General features: G+C 36.3%; 1 protein-coding gene across 4 annotated transcripts in view; it reads right to left on the bottom strand.

Annotated features, from left to right (window-relative positions):
* MAP3K2 (mitogen-activated protein kinase kinase kinase 2) overlaps positions 1 to 20,856 on the bottom strand; it is a 56,733-nt gene that overhangs the window by 19,257 nt on the left and 16,620 nt on the right. For all 4 annotated transcript variants that reach the window (XM_074873536.1, XM_074873539.1, XM_074873538.1 and 1 more), the window contains exons 2-10: positions 17,912 to 17,981; positions 15,490 to 15,608; positions 13,731 to 13,771; positions 11,151 to 11,250; positions 9,262 to 9,375; positions 8,516 to 8,615; positions 7,425 to 7,555; positions 3,409 to 3,488; positions 1,397 to 1,464 (exon numbers count right to left, since the gene is read on the bottom strand). In XM_074873536.1, the coding sequence (XP_074729637.1) occupies positions 1,397 to 1,464; positions 3,409 to 3,488; positions 7,425 to 7,555; positions 8,516 to 8,615; positions 9,262 to 9,375; positions 11,151 to 11,250; positions 13,731 to 13,771; positions 15,490 to 15,608; positions 17,912 to 17,915 (757 nt within the window). In that variant the 5' untranslated portion in view covers positions 17,916 to 17,981. The remainder of the gene's footprint in view (positions 1 to 1,396; positions 1,465 to 3,408; positions 3,489 to 7,424; positions 7,556 to 8,515; positions 8,616 to 9,261; positions 9,376 to 11,150; positions 11,251 to 13,730; positions 13,772 to 15,489; positions 15,609 to 17,911; positions 17,982 to 20,856) is intronic.

Below are 20,856 nucleotides of genomic sequence, written 5' to 3'. Positions count from 1 at the left end.
AAGGCTTTGTTTGATTCTCACACTGCTCCACCAGCTAGTAGGCTAGGGACGCACAAGAAGCTGGGAAGGGGCACAGCTGGGACAGATGACCAAAGGAACATCCCATACCATTAATGCTCAGCAGTAAAAGTGGGGAGAAAGGAGGAGGAAGAGGGGATGTTCAGAGTTATGACATCTGTCTTCCCAGGTAACTGTTAGGTGTGATGAAGTCCTGCTTTCCTAGAAATGGCTAAACATCTGCCTGCTGACAGGAACTAGTGAGTAAATTCCTCATTTTGTTTTGCTTGCACATGCAGCTTTTGCTTTACCTATTAAACTGTCTTTATCTCAATTCATGAGTTTTCTCACTTTTACCCTTCTGATTCTCACCCCCCATCCCTCTGTGGGGGAGTGAGCAAGAGGCTGTGTGGTGCTTACCTGCCAACTGAGCTTAAACCACAACACCCCAACATTAAATAAATTAACCAAGGTTATGTGCCAGCTTAGAGATGGACATTACAGTCCAGTTTAACAAACTGTTGTGTGCCCCTATCCACTGCATCATTTCTTTTTTTCAGAGAAGCAGATATGTTATACCACACACACAAACAGTGATGTTACACAGAATGCTCTAGAAGAAAACATTTGTAAGATCTTATATTTCATTGTATCTTTTACTGTGTACATTTGGATTGGATTTTATTGGTTTGTATTCTACTACCATATTAAGTTTGTGGAATATAATACCTCTCAGTGTAAGCTTCCCTTCTAAGCCCTATTTATTAGCAAGAGCCAGAGTTCTGGAAAACTAGTATGTCCAGTTGTCCTGGTTTCAGCTGGGATAGAGTTAATTTTCTTCATAGGAGCTGGTACAGCGCTGTGTTTTGGGTTTAGTGTAAGAATAATGTTGGTAACACACTGATGTTGTAGTTGTTGCTAGGCAGCACTTACCGTAAGTTAAGGATTTTTCAGTTTCCCATGCTCTGCCAGCAAGCAGGTATACAAGAAGCTGGGAGTGAGCATGGCCAGGACAGCTGACCTGAAGTAGCCAAAGGGATATGCTCAATATAGAAATGGCGGGGGAATTGGCTGGGGGGTGGATTGCTGCTCAGGCATCAGGCAGTGGGTGGTGAGCAATTGCATCGTGCATCGCTTGTGTTTTTTTTCCTCTTTCCTCTTTCCTATATTCCTTTTCATCATTATCATTATTAAAATATAATTATTTTATTATTATTATTTTATTATTATCTTTTATCTTAGTTAATAAACCATTCTTATCTCAACTCATGAGTTTTATTTCCCCCCCCCCCCCGATTCTCCTTCCCATCCCGCTGGGAAGGGGGAGGAGTGAGCAAGTGGCTGCATGGTGCTTGGTTGCTGGCTGGGGTTAAACCACGAGACCAGTGATTTTGCCTACCTGAGAATTCCTGATGATTATCTGGATAGCTCTGTGCTCTTGGCATCCGAGATCTGGGATAGTTGTCTCTGGAAATATAAAAATATACAGCATCTAAAAACTGCTGTTAATCTAGTACTTAAACGTTTAATCTTACTGTCTCACAATTCTTTATGACTGATGAAAATTTATTGCTATACAAGTTCCTGCACCTGTTATGTGGAACCTAATTTTGAAAATCAAATCTAATAGGTATCAATAATAATTCAAGATCAGTAACAATGGAAAAGCTTGCTTATTGAGCTTAACATAGTAAGAAAGCAACAGATTGTGTTAATGAGCAATGATATTAGTAAAAACATGAATTACAAATAAAGCCACAAAGGAGACTGTCATGTTTAACACCTTTATAGCTAAACACAAAAGTTTATAGACTGGCAAAATCTCTTATATAGCCTATAAAAACTCTTGAGGAAATTTAACCAAAGAAATGCAGAACCTCTCAAAGTATTTCCTCTTCTCTCCATGAAAGCCATAGGATTAAGAGAGTAATTTTATTGAGTTATAGAATGATGAAGAATTTTTTGGTTCTTATATGATCACATTGTTTCTTACCTACAGTTGGTATGTAACTCCCAGCCACCAAAAGGAATGGATGGGATTGCCAGAGCAACCGATTACAGTATATTTCCATAAACATACCAAAACAATGTCCTCCTTTTTCTGGTAAGAATTTCTCTAATGGGTAACAGAAGCTAAATGGAGACACAAAACCTACATCTTTGTAGGAAATATTTGAATAAAAAAAAAAAAAAAGGAAAACAAACTAAGTAGAGATGACAAATGAAGTAAATAAAAAACAAGCAAAAGAAGTTTTGAAGAAGAAACATTCTAAGTTGAATTAAGACTGCTTTGTTTCCCCTTCTTCCACTCACCCCTACCCCACAAAAAACTAAAAATTTGGAAATTTGGTAGAATTTCTATCCTATGAAGCTACATTAAACACCGTATGTGTATAACCTATCATATTCCAACCACAGAATACTTTTCACGTCTATTGTTTTCTTGCTTGTGAAATGGAGACTCAATATTTAACGAAAAAATTTATTTCCTTGACCAAATGTATTTGTGTCCTCAAATCACATATTCTCAAATGAAGTGGTACTATGGACTACTATAGTTCTGATTAATTGCCACAGGCAATGATTTCCAACTTTCTACCTTTCTACCAATTAAAAAAAAATTTGATTAGCAGTATTATTTGTATAGCAGTTCCAAATAAGCGAGTAGCCAATCTGCACAACATAAGACCCAACATAAGATGATTAGCCCATCTGCACAGCATCAGAATCAAGGTTATTTGCCTGACCAACCATAAGCCAAACAGGAGTAGGTTCTGTTTGACTTACCTGGTGGCTGAGAAACTGTGGACAGTGACCCTCTCAAAACACATATATCTCCTAACAGGTCAATCAAAACAAATCTCCAGACCCACCACAGTACACACCGCCTCTTGTTAACTGACAGGTTTAAACAAAGAAAAATAAGTGGAAAGTCTGCAACGGGGAGAGGAATGGACAGTTATTGTGAAGAAAAGGAGGGGACTGTCTGGTGAAGTCTTTAAATGATTCTACCCTCGTTCTTGAACTGGGTACCCTCTACCTTGGAAAAAGGAAGCTTACATCATATAGCAGTACCTAAAAAATGTAAATCTGATGGGGCAGCTCACTGCCACGGAATATACTTCACATATATGTAAGACTGGCAAAATTTAGTAAAAACTTCAGTACATTTCTATAGTATCTGAAGTCTAAGTTTTTGTGTTTAAAATGTAAATTATTTTTAAAAAAGCAAGCTACTTCTATTTTCTGTGCATGAGTAAGTTTCAATAAGATTTTATAAATGTTCTACAACTTACAGAAGAATTTCTGGAATAAATTCAGTAATAGCTGTCACTGGAGAGTTATTATACGTTACAACTGATACATTATGCAATCTAATAAAGATAAATAACAAATGTAAGTAATTTTTACCCATCTAAAGGGCTGTCAAGTGAGGGACAGCTTCCCGAGCCAGAGTTTTCAGGACTGCTCAAAGACAATGGATCCAGCATCTAATGAATAACAGAGAAAGACCAACAAGTTCAAGATTTTTTTAAAAAAAAATGCTTGAAGGTTTCTGCTTTGAAATACCTAATAAAAAACAAAAACAAACCAGAAATATTAATTACTAGAGAAAAAGTTAGCTGCCATAGTTGAACCTGCATTGCATTCTGCAATCCTGAAAGGACTGCATCATCTTTCTCACATCTAACTAGAATATAGTTAAGGTACTTAATCCCCTATCATGCTTTGTACATAACAAGTTGTACTGCTACATTCTTCCTGTATACACCATTGTCTCTTAATATTACAGCAATATCTGCATGAGTAGCTTAACAGAGTAACAAAAATAAGGCCTCTACAGAATAAAAAGCTGAGATAGTTTTAACAAATGGGGATTTTGTTGTCATCATCAAAGAAAGAAAATCTCAAATATGACAGATTGTGATGAAGACAATTTACATCATCTCTGTAGCAGCTTGGGTTTGGCCAACTAGCAGTCAGAAAACAGCTGAAATCAAATGCTGTAAAAAGCTTTTAAACATTTATCTCTAGTTAGGACTCCAGGAAAGTTGCACAGAATTTTAAATAAAACAGAAGAGAAAATGGAAGAAGAAAGAGGGAGAATGCATGAAATTTATAAACACTCTCCCTTTCACCCAAATCAAAATCCTGTTTCAAATAAAATAAACTTTCATGTGAAACTGAAGTGTACAAAAACATCAAAAAGATTTTTTTTTTCCCAGAACACTTCTGATGACATAGTAATCAATGCCATGAGCTGTGTGAAATCTGCCATGTATCAGTCTGAAGAAGTCAAAGCTGACTATCTAGGTCAGATCTATTACATAATAAAAACAAACATCAACACTTTCTCTGTTTCTCGAATTCTAATCCAGAGTAAAAGAAATGGATTGATAATCAAGAGTATCCTCTTCATTACCAGCTATTTCAATTGGCTGTCATTCATTTTGTTTATCTTGCGCTACCAACCTTAAAATCCTAAGTTTAATGACAGACAGCCATCACTCCCTACTCTTTTGCAGTAAAGCAATCTGAAATGTTTTACAGATTTATTTTTCAGAAGAAATAGAAACAGAATCTAAATTTTGAATTATTGAATGTGACAATTTTACCAGCCTGCCTCTCAAAAACAGACTGGAAAGCTCATCTGTTGTCTTAAAATGGGCTCCTTCCTAAAATAACATTTGTTTTGGTATATTATATAACATCTATTATTTTCTATGAATTGGACACCAGTCTTTTGCTGTAAATTAAGTAGTTACACCTCCAATTTTTATGGTGTGTGATGTATCTTAAAGGTCCTGAGCACATACTTTGCTCAGCACCAGTCAAGGACTTATTAAAGAAATAGCATCCAGAAAGTGAATTTGCACTCTGCAAACTCAGACACTTACATGAACTCTCTATTGGGGAGGACAACATTTACTATAGGTTCAGCAATTACATTCTCTTTTCTCATGCTGAACAGTGGGTCCTGAAAGGGAAAAAGAAAGCCCATCTACTGCTGTATTAATTACCTCTATAACTTAATGCAGTATGGACCAACTGGCAGACCATGACCCACTTCTATCCAACCCATCATCTCTTCTGTCGAGAAAGTGTGGGGTCTGCTGTCAGAATGTGAATAGCTGTGCTCAAGGAGATCAACAGGAGAGCAAAGCCCTCCACTCCCAAATTGCCTTCTTGTCTTTGTGGGGCAGGCCATGACAGGCAGCGTGGTCAACACTTGCCAAGGTGATGTGGCAACTTAAGGGAAAAGGAGCAAACAGAGATTGTGAGTTCCCAACATCCAACCTGGCCCCTGAGGCTGTTTAGGTTGAACTAACCTGTTTCTATGAAAGTAAAATTCCTATATTTAAACCCTGCTGACAGCTTACACAGCAACATGCACATGACAGGTTATATGTTTCTTAAATACTCTGAAGTGAAAGGACTTCCTGGGCCTCAGAGATCATCTGTCTGTCTGACCAGTCAGTGACCAAAAAAGACTTTGCCCAGGCCAAAAGCAATCATTTCACTGAATGAATCCAGGCCCGGGCTGGATCTGACCACGTGGATATGATAATGAATAGCACCCTGGTCTGGAAATTAGGAGATTCAGCCTCTATTCCCAGCTCAGTCATTAAAATTGTGCAATAAATTGCACAATCTCTTTGCCTCTATTTTTATTCTATCATCTGTCTCTCATTTAGACAGCTCATAAAAACCATTGCCTCTTGCCATTTGTGAATACAGTGCCAACGTCAACAAGAACTTGTTGTTGTTGCAACATGGACAGTGGGATTGATTGCACCCTTGGCAAGTTTGCCAGCGACACCAAGCTGTGTGGAGTGGCCAACACACTGGAAGAAAGGGCTGCCATCCAGAGGGACCTGGACAGGCTGGCGAGGTGGGCCCCTGCAAACCTCATGAAGTTCATCAAGGTCAAGTGCGAGGTCGAGGCACATGGGTCGAGGCAATCCTAAGCATAAATACAGGCTGGGTGACGAGTGAATGGAGAACAGCCCTGAGAAGAAGGACTTGGGGGTGTTACTGGATGGAAAACTGACTCTGAGCCAGCAATGCGGACTCACAGCCCAGAAAGCCAACTGTGTCCTGGGCTGCACCAAGAGAAGGGTGGCCAACAGGTCGAGGGAGGGGATTCTCCCCTTCTACTCCACTCTTGTGAGACCCCACCTGGAGCGCTGTGTCCAGCTTCGTGGCCCCCAGCATCAGAAGGACTTGGACCTGCTTGAGCAGGTCCAGAGGAGGCCAAAGATGATCAGGGGGCTGTAGCACTTCCCCTGTGAGGACAGGCTGAGAGAGTTGGGGTTGTTCAGCCTGGAGAAGAGAAGGCTCTGGGGAGACCTTATAGCAGCCTTTCAGTACTTAAAGGGGGCTACAGGAAAGGTGGGGAGGGACTCTTTATCAGGGAGTGTAGTGATAGGACAAGCAGTAATGGTTTTAAACTGAAAGAGGGTAGATTTAGATTATACGTAAGGATGAAATTCTTTACTGTGAGGGTGGTGAGACACTGGAACAAGTTGCCCTGAGAAGTTGTGGCTGCCCCCTCCCTGGTAGTGTTCAAGGCCAGGTTGGACGGGGCTTTGAGAAACCTGGTTTAGTGGAAGGTGTCCCTGCCCATGGCAGGGGGGTTGGAACTAGACCATCTTGTAAGGTCCCTTCCAAACCAAACCATTCTATGATTCTATGAACTTGAGGTGATTCAGGTACGTAGCATTATTTTTTTTTTTTTCCTCCTTAAAATATATCTTTCTCCACTGCCAATCTGTGAGCCATTACATTCTCCCATCTTTTCCTGCTGTTTTTAAGGGCAATTTTGATATTCAGAGAGCAGGATTTGTCCCACACCAACAATGCAGGTGAATAATGAGAACAAATAGCATACATTTGTGATCCTCACACAACGTGACCATGGAAAGTATTTCAGAGCTTATTTATACCAGACCCATTGCCATCTCCTTGCCTCTTCTTCCCCAACACGGTATCAAATGAGTCCAAATAATTCTGACAGATCCAAACTCTTCTTTAAAACCTCCTTTAGTTACCTGGGCAAGTTGTAAAACTGGTCTTGCTTACGTATCCTTCTCATTAAAATAAAGGGGTTTGTACTTTCTAATGTAGACATCTCTTGCTGTAATTTATATCTATCACTGCCTGACTCAACTATCATGGAAATTAAGAATATTATCCTTCTCCTTGTAGCAACATATTTAAATAATTGAAGAGACTTAGAGAGAAAAAACAGGTTCTACAAGACTAAACAACCACAGTTATTTTAACCTTCTCTCACAGGTCACGTTTTCTATGGTTGTCATAATTTTTTTAGCTGTTCTTTCCAACAATTCCATATCCTTCTTGAACAACAGTATTTCATAAATCAACCTAACAAAAACTTTAATTTTAATAAATCACACAGGTACCTGATCCATACTTTCTGGAATGAATTCTCCCTCACTGTTGATACTGGTGAATGACCCATTTCGGGCTACCTGATGCAGCTCATCTGGAATGTATCCTGGGGGAGGTGAACTTCTATCACGAGTATTAGAACCTTTTGAAAGAAAAGGGCTAGTCAGAGTCTCTTCACTAACACAGAATCCAGGGGCTTTATTCAAATGCTTCATAGGCACTGAGCCTGCCTGAATCACTTATTGCTTTAGAAACTTCCCAAATGCCTGTGCAATACAAGACTTACATATAGCATTTAAAAACCTGTAATCCAGGAATTATGAAAAATCTGCGGCAGGGTTGCCTCAATGGCATTAAAAAGAATTTTCATTTTATATGAACAGAAATATAGTTTGCCCACACATCTAGCTAGGTAAATTTCTTCTTTTGAAAAAATTAAAAATCCAAACCCTTCCACCTATGTCAACTAACCCTTTCCAACTCTGGAGAATTTAAGTTTTTCTTTGTAGAGTATTATATCTGCAAGAACATGAATATCTCTGTTCATAATAAATTAAGTAAATTGTCTGAAAAATTATTCATTAAACTCTCCAGTTTCATAATTAAATTTGGAAGTTAACATCACACCAAGTTTAAAACATGAATAAGCAAAAAGGTTTTATCAATGACAAAATAAGTATCTTAAAACATATGCTTGCACATTAAGATTAAAAAATATGGTAGCCCTAAATTGAGCAAGGGAACGCACTGCCATATAAACAAACAGATTTTTCAGTAACTCATTCCTGTATCTGAAAATAAAGGGGAGTACTAACATCAACATTTTAGGATACCCATCAGTTACCTCAAATAATTCTACATAGATTTATTTATTTGTGATTTTTTTGGTTAATTTTCTTTATTATATATTTTAATATATATTAAAAATATATATATATATATAGGACTTAAAATTCAAAATCCACTCCCCCGAGTGCAAACTCTAGAGCCATTGACGAGTAAGAGAAATTCAAACAGTCTGTGTTGAGAGCAAGATCTTGATGAAGAGAATATTACAGAAGAAAAGGTTTTCCCATTAAAACTTTTGAAATATTTAGCTTACCTATTACAGACAGTCGCCTTTTTCGGTCTGTCACACCAAACACTGTATTATCTAAATCTTCCAGTGAGGGCAAGGGTTCCACGTTATTTACACTGGGTGACTGAAAATGCATTCATATTAAACTGCAGCTACTACTTTATACTCCTGACTTGTGAAGAAAATACTTCACAAACTTTATAGGTTTTGTGCAGAACATTCCTTTTTTTCAAGCAGTTGAAAAGAAGCTTACCAATTTATATCAGAATTCATCTATTTTATTAGCTCATTCTTAATATTTAAAAATAATTTTCTATATGTACTAGTATACAAATCCTATCAATACCACGGCTGTGATGTGTTAGACAATACTAAAATTACTCTGTATTTAGCCTACAGTCCACTGCTACTGTTTGCTACAATAAACATTTAACTTGTCACAAAGGAGTGTCACCAACATATGACTTAAAGAACAGTTTCAAATAACTACAGTTACTTAAATTCTATGCGCTTCTCAAATTTGTACCACATCATCATTCTATTAAGGAACACTTTTCTACCACTGTAAGGAAGGCAAACAAAAAGAGAGGAACAGGATTCAGGAAAAAGTTAAAACCAAGTCAATACAAAATGCTAATAGATGCTTAAAGTGAACTGAATAAGCAATCAGTAATATTTTTAATTGGAAAAATGTAATCTTTAAGAAAAGATACAAATTATACTTTAATATGAAAACTGAGGAAAAAGACATTTAGCATGTCAACTCATACCTGTGTATTTCCATGTATTACAAGCAATATCTTGAGACTCTTCATATGAACACTACGGTCGAGCAGTTCAACAGCTTTGTCCAGGTCATCCTGTGTGGTTAATGGAATTACAAGCTACAAAAAGGGGGGGAAAAAAAAGGTCTTAAATAAGACACAAGAAAGAGATGAGGAAGTCAAGTGCAGAGAAACAAATAAACTGATGTTATCTTTCCTTTCATTCCAAACAACTTGAAAATAAAATGTATTTATTGATGCCCCAAGTTAGCACTAAAACATCTGACATTCAATCTTAACTCTTCCTTCAGATGCCTTCAACAGGTACAGTATGGTGGAACAAGTCTTCACAATGAAGGAGTAACCATTTTATATATGTACAAATTAATATCCTACAAGTTTCAGAGAAACATGTGCAACGGTGTCTAAGATAAATAAAAATAAGCCCGATTGTATAGAGAATAAAGCACATTTTTGTATCTCACACTGTTATAACTATATTTGTTTGCAGCTGCATCACTAACAGAATTTCTCCGTTGAAAAACAGAATTTGCTAAGGAAGTGTATCAGGCATGATGTGATCCACATGGAACAACTGCAGTCCTCACTAGAACCTTACTTGGATCTAATTAATTAGAATTAACTTGGCATACATGTATCTTTAAAACAGAAAATGTTACGCCATTAAAGTGAACTTGATATCTGAGTTCTATAACAAACAGAATTGGGCTTATGTTTCAGCAGTGTAAATTACAACTTCTGCTTATAACAAAGGAACACTGCAATATCTATTCTACTTGTAAATAGTCTCAGTCAGTGATGCTCAAATACAACATCAGCTGAAATACAATACTTTTATACAAAAAAGAAGTGAGAATGAGGGAGAAAGGTCTTGGCAGAAAATGAGCATAGTCTTCATTTTAAGTTGCAGTCTTAATGCTAATGACAGGTTATTACCATGATATTTCTGAAAGGATGATTTGCCAACTAGTACAGAAGTCGACAAGCAGGAAACCTGCTCAAATGCCTAAAAATCTATCAGAGGAAGGAGCTGAGGCTAAAGCATCATGGACGGCCATTTCTTCTGACCTTCCTAGTCTCAAAAGTTGGAATTCTTCCTTTTGAGGATCAGTTTCACAGAAGTGCCTGGTAAGGTAGTGAGTCACTAACAGCAATTACAGGCATTTTCTTCTGCAAAGATGCAGATTAGATACAGGAATTAATTTGTGCATAAGCAAGCATACAAATAATCCTCCGTGCACTTTGCTGACTCAAGGCAAAACCCCGAAGTAACTCCTAAGAATGGATCCTGCACCTGTACATATACTTCCTATTAATAATTCCATCTCTACTTCTAAAAGAAAGGCAGAACTAATATTGATCAAACTTAAGTGGCTTGACGGTACTAGCACTGTTCCCCAAAAAAACCTTTGTTAACCAGCCACTTTAAGAGGAGCAACAGTTAAGCCTAGTTCTCCAATCCAAACATTACTAAATGCAGCATTCTAGCTATTACCCACAAGATTAATCCTTAAAGGAAAAAAAGTGTACAAGAAAGGGTAAATGTTAGTTCAAATTTACAAGCACGACAAAGTTCAAAGAGGTAAAGACTTTCCCAAAGTCACGCAACAGGACTGTGGCAAAGCAGGAAGACAATTTACCCATTCCCAATAAAGTCTGAGACATAATTCAGTAAGATACGACTCTTCTCATAAAACATTTCACGCATCTCCTACCTACCCTAAATTAGACAAACCTTACACATTCAAGAACACACACATTGGAAATCTAGGGTTTTGTCACAGGAGTGGTTTTCACTGCTTATATGAGCAAATTTCACCCTTAAAGTAATCAACATACAAGTCACTGATAATTTAGAACACACAGAATATTACCTCATTATTGCTGTAATGTAAATCCATAGTCTGTCCAAAAGCAACTTTAGCTTTAGCTGCAAGATCTTCAAGTTTAACAGGCCTTGGTAATTGCAGGATTCTGAAACACAATTCAAATTATAAAGAATTTTTGTCCATTACTTATGAAAATCTGGCAACTCATTATTAAGAATGACCTTAGAATTAAATTTATTACTAAGACCAGTATAAGAGGCTATGCTTTATTCACTATCCTCCATATTTTGAGTCATTAAAAAAAGACAGAAAAGCAGTGTAAAAGTTACAAGGGATAATCATATTATGACTATTTTACTTGCTTGCACATGGCTTCTTTCTTAACTTAAAGCTTTGCATGCCTCCATTATAGAGGCAATTTTTTAGAAACTTCTAAGATTTTCTACTTCAGAAAACAACAGTGGAGTACCACAGGCTGACAAGCATAAGCATCAGAACAGAATTACTCCTAAAGCCCTCACTTTTTTGGAAATCCAAAAGACTATCTTATCTGAGGAAGGTAACGAAATATCACCATCTTTACCATAATGAATTACACGCTCAAACTGCTGAGTCCGTCACTAACTGTGCTTCAAGTGTGCTCCTGTAAGAATGGTGTGGCTGTAGGTCAACAACTCAGATTTTCTTTTAACTCAATGTCTTGTCAAACCAAATAGCCCAAAATGCCTGTAACTGACCTTTTGCTATAGAAGACTATTGTATTATCTGAGACACAACACCATTAAACAAAAAAGGTTTTTAGAAGTGACTAAGCTAGTGAGGTACATGCAATTCACATTCAAAAAAGGAATAGCACTCAAATTTTGTGAAGCAAAAAAATTAGCAAAGGGTAAACATCCCTTTTAGCACTGTTTCAGTTGGTTTCACTGGTTAGGGAACAATATTTATCACTGAAATGAGGCTAGAAGCGAGGCCACTTCCAAATAAAAATTATTTTGAAAAAATAAAATCTTAGAAAAAACCCCAACACTAATTCTCACTGTAGTTAACAATTTGTTCAGCAAGCCTAGAATTCTGCCCATCATAGTGCACAATCCTTGATATGGAGTGCCACATTCACTACTGAGAAACTCTGGAATCACTTCTCTTTTCTACTTCCCTTTTTAAAAACTATCAAGAAAGCCATTGCATAACTTATTTTTCTTGCATAATTTCATTATTTTATCTTTAGATCTACATGCTCAGGCAACAAAAGTACTATAACTCATGCTGAGCAATGAGCCTGAGCTGCCCAGTACCCCTGGGCAAGCAGGCTCAAGCTACTTGGGACAGTCCAAACAGAGCTAGGCCCATCAGCACATAAGCTTGGGAAAGGCATCTTTTCCCACAATTACTTTATACTTGTATTCATACTGATTAACTTAAGTGCACTGTGACAGTGAATTAAGATAAACTGCAAAAATGCAGTGTCTGTGCAGACTGGAGTGAGTAAACAGTTCTCTGTTTTAAGTTCATGCTTCCGCTTATTTCACAAGAAATTACTAGGTAGAAGAGTCCTCAGTTTCAAAGATTTTGAAAAGACTTATTTCATCCAAATTACTTATAGCACTCAACCATTACTGATGCACTGTTACATGTGGTGTTCAGAAAAGTGATAGAAAGAAGCTGAAGAATGTTATTACCAAGGGAACATACTGTTATTTAATGTAAAGAGAGGGCACATACTGTAATCAGCATGGATACACACTGATCCTATCTCACATCACCCTAAGGACTGCCCGTAAGTAGCATAGGTTTCATTCTGAAGCAATCTTTACTTAAGGCATTTACCATTTCTATTGATAAATAGTGTGACCAGGATATTATTTCCTTTTTCATTATGTATTTTCAAAGATCTTATTCTATAACCATTTCTCTGTAGGTTTATGCTTTCAAAAAGAGACAGACAAAATGAATTGTCTACAAAGAAGTTCTGCATGGAATTGTAGATTGACTTCTGTAAAAGCTTTTGAGCAGCCATCAGAACAGAGATATATAGAGACAGATATTTGTATACTTTAAGCATGTACATAATTCATCTCTCTTACACAAAATGAAAATAAATTTTGACTGATTACTCAAAATTATCAATGAAAACAACCCAATTATGAAGTCTAATACATTTTCTTATTACAGTTCTCAGATTGGTTCCTCCAAAGTACAATCCAATATTGAGCCTTATGATCCAGGCTTCTTCCTCTGGCTGTTACAGTAACAATATATTATCATGCATTTATTATGCACATGATGCAGCAAGAAAATTATTTGCTGGTCTGCTCATGTTTGAGATCTATGCTAATGATCTAAGTAATTGTTCTAGGCTACAAATATCTATCTGAAGGATAAACACATGAGGGATATTACACAGGATGTAGCTACAGTAAGATACTTCCGCATTTATGTATACTCAGAGCCCACATTTTAAACAGATTCATTCTCCTTAAATTGTGTTCATATCAAAATTAAAGCTCAAACCAAATACACGCAGATATCTGAAACACTTTGAACAGTTTGAAACTTTATGATCGGAGCCCAACAAAATTCTATAAATAGAAGACAAGACTGTTTCCTGTGTTCCCATCTTACCTTTTTTCACCTCGATGTTCAAATTTGACTCTAACATCATTCTGTAAGAAAAGAGATAAAGGAACCACTATTAGTTTGTTACTACCTCCTTTAAGGAATGCCACGAAATCCCATTCAATAGTCTTACACCAGAAGTAAAATCCTTAAACAGTCCATATTAATTTTCTGTCCTTTCCAACATACCAAGCTACTTTTAACAAGCTACTTCAAGTGAGGTATCTGATAAAGGCTTAAAGTGTGTAAAAATTACAAAAAATTTTTCTGAAGTACAACTAATGCTTCTGTAAGTAAACACATTATTTTCTATCAATATATTTTAATATTACAGCAGATTCATTATTTCAAATTCAGCATGGGACTGATTACTAAAGAATTCTCTACCACGAACTGGCAGGTAGATTTAGCTATTATAAGAGGTTTTTATGTATACTTTGGAGCTGAGTGTTCCAGGCTCAAGAAACATATCTTGTTTCATAAGCATTACCATAGAAACCCACACATGTAATTAAGCCAGCATTCATGCAATCAATTCCCAACAACAAAGATACCTGTAAATATCTGCAGTTACATGGACATAAAATTGTGTTGCAAAATCATAATTTTAAGAATCAAATTGTATTAGCAGCTATTGCAGGAAAAAAATTAATGCCTTCAACCAGAGATTTTATCCAAATAACAATGCTGTATCTTCCAAAAGAATTACTTGATTCACAAGTGATTACTTTCAAAATTCACAAATTTAAACAGAATGACAAACCACTACCACATTTAAACTCAGAAACGGCTCAACTATTTTTCTTCTAACTTTCTAAACATGTATTATATTCAAGTAATTTTGGATCGTATATGCATATCACTACAATGTCTAAAGTCACAGCTCAGAAGTGAGACATGACAGTAGCAAAGCACCCCTGTGTCATATACTGAACTCTTTCATTTTGTGCTTTAAAAGCTGTAAAACATTTAGCCATTGGTTTTTGACAGTTTAAGAGCCAAATATATTCAAATACTTTGAGCTTTAGCAGATTAAAACAAGACTGCACAAACTGAAGTTTCATGAAATATTGGACTGTCAATTAAGAATCCAATCAAATAAACATACAGTTAACTCAACGGGGCTATTACAACAATTTGGGTAAAAATCTACATCCTCTCCTCTCCTAATCTCACTATACAGTAGTTCACGTCTACCAACTAAGTATGTACTACTTTTCCATCTGTGTTCAGTATCTGCAGAACAAAAATACAGCTGAAAAGAACTCACATTTCCAGCATATGAACAAAAAAAAAATTGAGGCCAAATGTGCAGTAAAGGAGCTTAAGTATGATTTTGCTGCTGTATGCTGACATTCTTTAGTGTGATACAGCTGACAACTGGGCAATCTAATATACCTATGAAATTCATTCTAAAGAAGCATTCCAAATAAGAGATACTAACACACACTGATATTTTAAAATAGTCTAATACCAAACAAATAATAATAATATTAAAAAATCTACATACAGTGTCAAAATATCCCTATAATCTTCAATTTATCAGGATCAGAGTCATACACTGTATGCATGCACTATGATCTGGTCTGAAATACCACCATTTCATTTTGCTGCTAATTTAAGAACATGAACAAAGAAAATGGCAGCACATGTAGGAGACTAATAGCTCGTTCTGGTATGCTCACTGGTCTGGCAAGAAAAATAATTATAGAAGTCACAGCAGGACATTCCGTGTTCAATAGGTTAGTAGGATAGTAAAGATTACCTGTTTTTTAGGTGAAGATGACTTTGGTTTTCCTGTTTCTTGCTGGGGCAATACAGGACGACTGGCCTTATGAAGCACAGCCAAATCCTGCATGATTGAATTCAAAGCTTGCTGCTCATCTGCTCACAGAAAACATACCAGAGAAGTGTAAATGACTGTTACATTTGAAGTGCATTGCTGTCTCATTTCACAATTAGGCAGGCATTATTCTAAAATCTAAAAGTCCAAATGACACTTCAATATATAATTGCCAATTAAAAAAAAATACTGCCATGTTGCAAAGGTTTTTATTTTATTTATCATTAACAGTGTTAAGGAAATAAACAGCTTAATCAATAAACACAGTTAAATGGCAGTTTTAAAAGACTGAAGTCATAACAAAGATTGACAACTCTACAGAACCACAGGCTGTATTAATAAGAAAAGGGTGGGGGGAAAAAAGGTTTATCTGCTTTGTTTCAAATAATGTCAATGGATGAGATGTTAAACTAGAAATCATACTTTGCCCCCAGTTTGTAAAATAAAGAAAAAGAAAAGCAAGTACTTTTGAATCATTTTTCCTCTGTCCTGAACAGGTACAGTCATGCACATAAGAAGCATATATAAAGTCCCAGAGGAACACCTCCACTGTCTGGGCATCTGCTGACAGCCCACAGAGTAATTTAAAAAAACCCAACAGAACAAAAAAACCCAAAACACCACAGAACTTTTCCAGGACAGCAAATGTAGGGGTTTTTTAGGGCTGACAGGACTAATTCACAAGGACAAACAGAAGCACTGAACCTAGGGGATAATTTAGGGGCAGGAGTGCTACGCAGCTTAAATTTCAAGTTCACACAGAATCCTAAATCCTGATGATCAGCTGCAGCTGTGATGGCCTCAGGCCATGCTAGACAAGGTTTGCCCTGGCACTGGGATGCTCCTTTAGACAGGAAAGCACTTAGGACCTCAAAAGCCTGAACATACATCACTAAGGGAAATTTATTTGTCACTAATATTTTGCATTAATTCCTTGCCACAGCAACAGTACTATACTCAACATGCATCTAGAACACTGGATAACAAAATTTATCTACAAAGGTGTTGACTGCAAGCCTTCATACTACTTCACAATGGATATGTTTGTTGAAGAATTCATTGGTAAGTGCTGTGATTTACAAAGGACAGTATTTCTCAAACATGGACCCAAGTAAAACTCAGCATTAAAATCAGCAAGCAAGCATGCCAGGTATTCAGCAATGATAAGAATTCCTTGACACTCTGTTCAAATATAATCAAATATATTTATCATATCAGGACATTGTGGGATTTCAGTGTTCTAATTTAATAGATTCCTAACAGATCAGAAAGCTCGTCTGAAAATGAGTAACTTTGATCATCACTCAAGCTGTCATTATTCATAACTCTACTAAGATATGCAAATCTATAAAAGCAAGTTTTACTAGCAATATTTAATGGCAGAACTGAAGGCATTCTTGCAGCTCAGTTATTCCTTTCTCACACTAAAACACATTTCAAAACTTGCCACAATGAAGAAAGTTAAGCTATTTTATCATGTTATAGCCTATTCTAGTGCTCAGCGATAAAAAATTGTTATTTTAGCAATTATTTGGAAGAGGTTTAATTCCCAGTGGTCACTAGGTAGCATATCTCAAACAAAGGAAACCAAAGCATTGTGGAAAAGATCTAAAATTTACTGAATATCCAATATGACTCAATAGTCATTTCTCTCACACAAAATGCTGGTATTAGAAATCAGAAGAGTGCTGCACTCCTAGATTCAGCTACTTTATTATTAAGCATGAGCTCAAGAAAAAAAATAGTGTAACAATAAAAGATAAACAAATGCAATACAAAAATGTGTGTGTTTTGGTTGGTTGGTTTGTTGGGATTTTTTCTGAGAGTGAGCACTGGTAAGTGATTACAATAACAACATGGTCTACTCATTAAGAAGCATGTACAACTTGAAAAAAATCAACATCCAATATAAATGTGCTACGTATTTACAAAAACACAGTTAGATCTACCCAGTCCTGGCTTTGCACTGCAATGACACAAGACAATACAATAAAATTATTTAATACAGACTTCATGGGGATTTTTTTCCCCCAATAGCCATTAATATTTAGAGCACAGTAAATATTGCTCAGTACCCTAATACCATGATTCTCAAGTTCCTATATGTGGATTTTTAAGTTACCACATAGTAAGGGAAAAGTGCTATATTCCAATGGAAAAAAAGGAGAAATATTTTGAACACTAGCAAAGCAGCTGAACACCACCTTTCATGTAGACATTACATTGAGTTACACAGCCAAAGCACACAGTTCCTAGGAATGGTATTACATTAATGTTTTTAGTCTTCAATAGAAATTAAAAGTATTCAAATTAAATTTTTATACACATTACACACAAGACTTACCCATAATGGCAGTGAGCCTGAAAACTTGAACTTCAGGGAAATGGTTGCTTCACCAGCATTATTTTATTTCCTAAAATGAAAAGCCAAAAATCCACAATTATTGAAGTTGTCAAAGCCACGTAAAACAGTCAACTCTTCATTGTTTACAGGCAGTTTTTCTGATAGTCTACATATCAAATATGCATATAAACTACAAATAAGATTGCTTATGTAGATATGACATGTGGAGAAAACAGATACTGTCTCCAAATCCTCACTGGGCTCTGAGCAACATATATAGACTTTCAGAAGACACTAAATACTCTAGACTTCAGCTGATTTTAGCCTTATCTACACCCCAAAATGATGATTAGTAGCTTAATTGGCCGTAACACCGTGCTAAATGGGATAACCACTACTCCAGATTATTAAGTACTGATTCTTTTTCTACAGGTTCCTGTATCTGGTGTTCAAAGCTCTGTATTCAAAACTACATATATATAGTTCCTATATATAAATATATATGAAACTCATAGCACAAATCAAGAGGCATCAATACCTACAGGTTCTGTAAGCTAGAAATTTTCAATTGGTAAGTTTTTTTTCATCATAATTCAAGAGCATTACATGGATATCTCAACACTCATGAAAGCAAATGACTCTGGAAGACAGCAGGTTTTAACTTTTAATATACAACATACAAGTTACCAAGAAAAGTAGAAACATAGGGGGCACATTTATGAACAAACCCCATCTAACACAGTATTATGAACATCAGCCAATTGAAAAAAAACAATTATTAAGGACCAATTACAGTAAGCTTTCTATGAGCTGCTATTAGGGAGCTTAACAGCAAAAAACTAAAGACATATCCCTAGACAATGAGATTTGTTGTAATACAGGCTACCACAGGAAGAATTCAGATTTTTTAATGCAAGATATTAGAAGAAAACTCTAATTTCTTAAGCAGTCACTGTGACCAAGTAACGAGAGCTTACTCCCTCCTTCCTTTTCCTGACTGCAGTGGACCATTCATCTTTCTGACTCGGAGCCAAAAGATCTACCCTACTCTGATAAAACATTATTTCCCTCTAAGTTCATTCAAGGAGCTACACCAACAGAATATGACTCACTCTTTTTTAAACAGAATTTGTTTTCTCATGGTTTAGTTCCTTGTCAGTGCCAAATGACTCCTGACACCAGCACAGGGCCACCTGTGGGAACACACACGGGAGGTGGGCCAGCTCTTTCAGCACCAGCCAGTCAGGCTTCTTTGCTTGAATATTCTGTCAATTTTCTAGCTAACACCAAACTAATTAAAATTTTCCAAAGGATTTCTAAGCATCTTCAGTTAGGCATCTAAGAGTTTCTGGCACTGTCTCTTACATACTCATTTCATGAAAACAGCCTTTTTGAGCAGCATTCATTTCACCAGTGGAACTAGGAAGCTTTTTTCAGGAAGAAGTTTGGACTAGAGACCCATGTAAAGGTCTCTGCTGTATACTGCCTTATACCTACATATCAGATGAGTCATCTACTATTGTCTATTTCAAGCTCCATAATAACCAAGAAGAGATCAAGCTTTTAAAGAAAATCCAGAGGTCCCACTCTGCAATCAGAAGTCAGTTCAGTTGAGAGAGCATGCAAGAGAGCACTTTAGAACTAAAATAAAGCTGAAAATATGATTCAAGTGTATTCAGTTACATACTCACAAGTCTATGGACAGCCTCAACACAGTACCTTAAACACCTTCCAAGTATTGTGGGAAAGAAACTCCCATCGAATGCTTTGTAAAGTATTAAAGCCTGCAAGAGTGTGAGTGTATCTGGCCTGGGCTGCCCCCAGTCTCAAGATACAACCCCAACTTTTACTACTAACATGGTCTCCAGCCTCTTGATGCCACCACAGTGGGAAAGAAAAATCTGCTTCAAAAGAGTTAAAAAATAAAAAGCTTCTCTTGCTCCATAACAGAAAAGAAAAACCTTGAAGATACAAAAGAAAGGGATTTGTACTAATCTTTGGAGAGGAAAACAGGGGCTGAATTTTCATTTATTTACCGAATAATAGTAGCCAAGATCACTCAAAATAAGGACAGAATTGTCAGACCTTGCTCCCTCACAAAATGCCAGAAGATCTGGTTTTCTTAGCAAACTGGAATTACCTTTATAGCCGTAAATATCACAATTAACTTTTTTCCCCATGTCTGATCCTCTGCATCATTTGCATCACTAAGAGTCAAAAAAGCAAAACATAACGTATATTCAATTATTTCCTACACTATTTTTTTTTTGTATCAGCAGTAGATTTGGGGGATCTTCCATAGAATTATTCACTGAAGTGCTTATAAAACTTTTGTTTCTGTATTTGATCCAACTGTCTTAAAATGAAAGATAATGTCACTTTCATAAAATGTCTGATTTAATTAGCTGTCTTAACACATTAAACATAAAAATGTGTTTCATGACTTTGGATGAGGTACTTTTGTAGTACCTCCTTGTAAGCATTTCCAAGAAATACAAAAGATCTGTGAGGCATTTTAAATCTCTGCCACACTTTAAGAAAACAAGAACAAGTTATATGTCCAAACAAAAATACCCCAGATGTTCCTCCTCAACTTAGCCGAAGTAATCAAACGTGGAAGCTCAAGATATTTGAGCTACAGAGCTCATATAGCAGGCAGGCTGAAGAAGAAACATCTTAGGAAACACCTTCTGCAAGTTCCTCCAGTTACAAGAATTCATTCTCTAGTATTAATCTGTGGTATCTCTCATTAGAAGAACATAAGCTAATGAGTGAGCATGCATTTCTTTTCCGTTCCATTTTCACAATCATTAGAAGAAATTTAAAAAAAAAAACCCTAGAAAAATTAAATTTCTATGAACAACTTCTCACTTTATCATCCCTTTTAACCAAAATTCTTTCTGTTCAAATATAAAGTATAATTAATCATCAACTAAACATCTTAA

The sequence above is a fragment of the Strix uralensis genome, chromosome 6 (genome assembly GCF_047716275.1).
Source record: "Strix uralensis isolate ZFMK-TIS-50842 chromosome 6, bStrUra1, whole genome shotgun sequence".
NCBI lineage: Eukaryota > Metazoa > Chordata > Aves > Strigiformes > Strigidae > Strix > Strix uralensis.
Note: the sequence above shows the minus strand (reverse complement) of the source record. Positions and strands in the feature narration are given on the sequence as shown.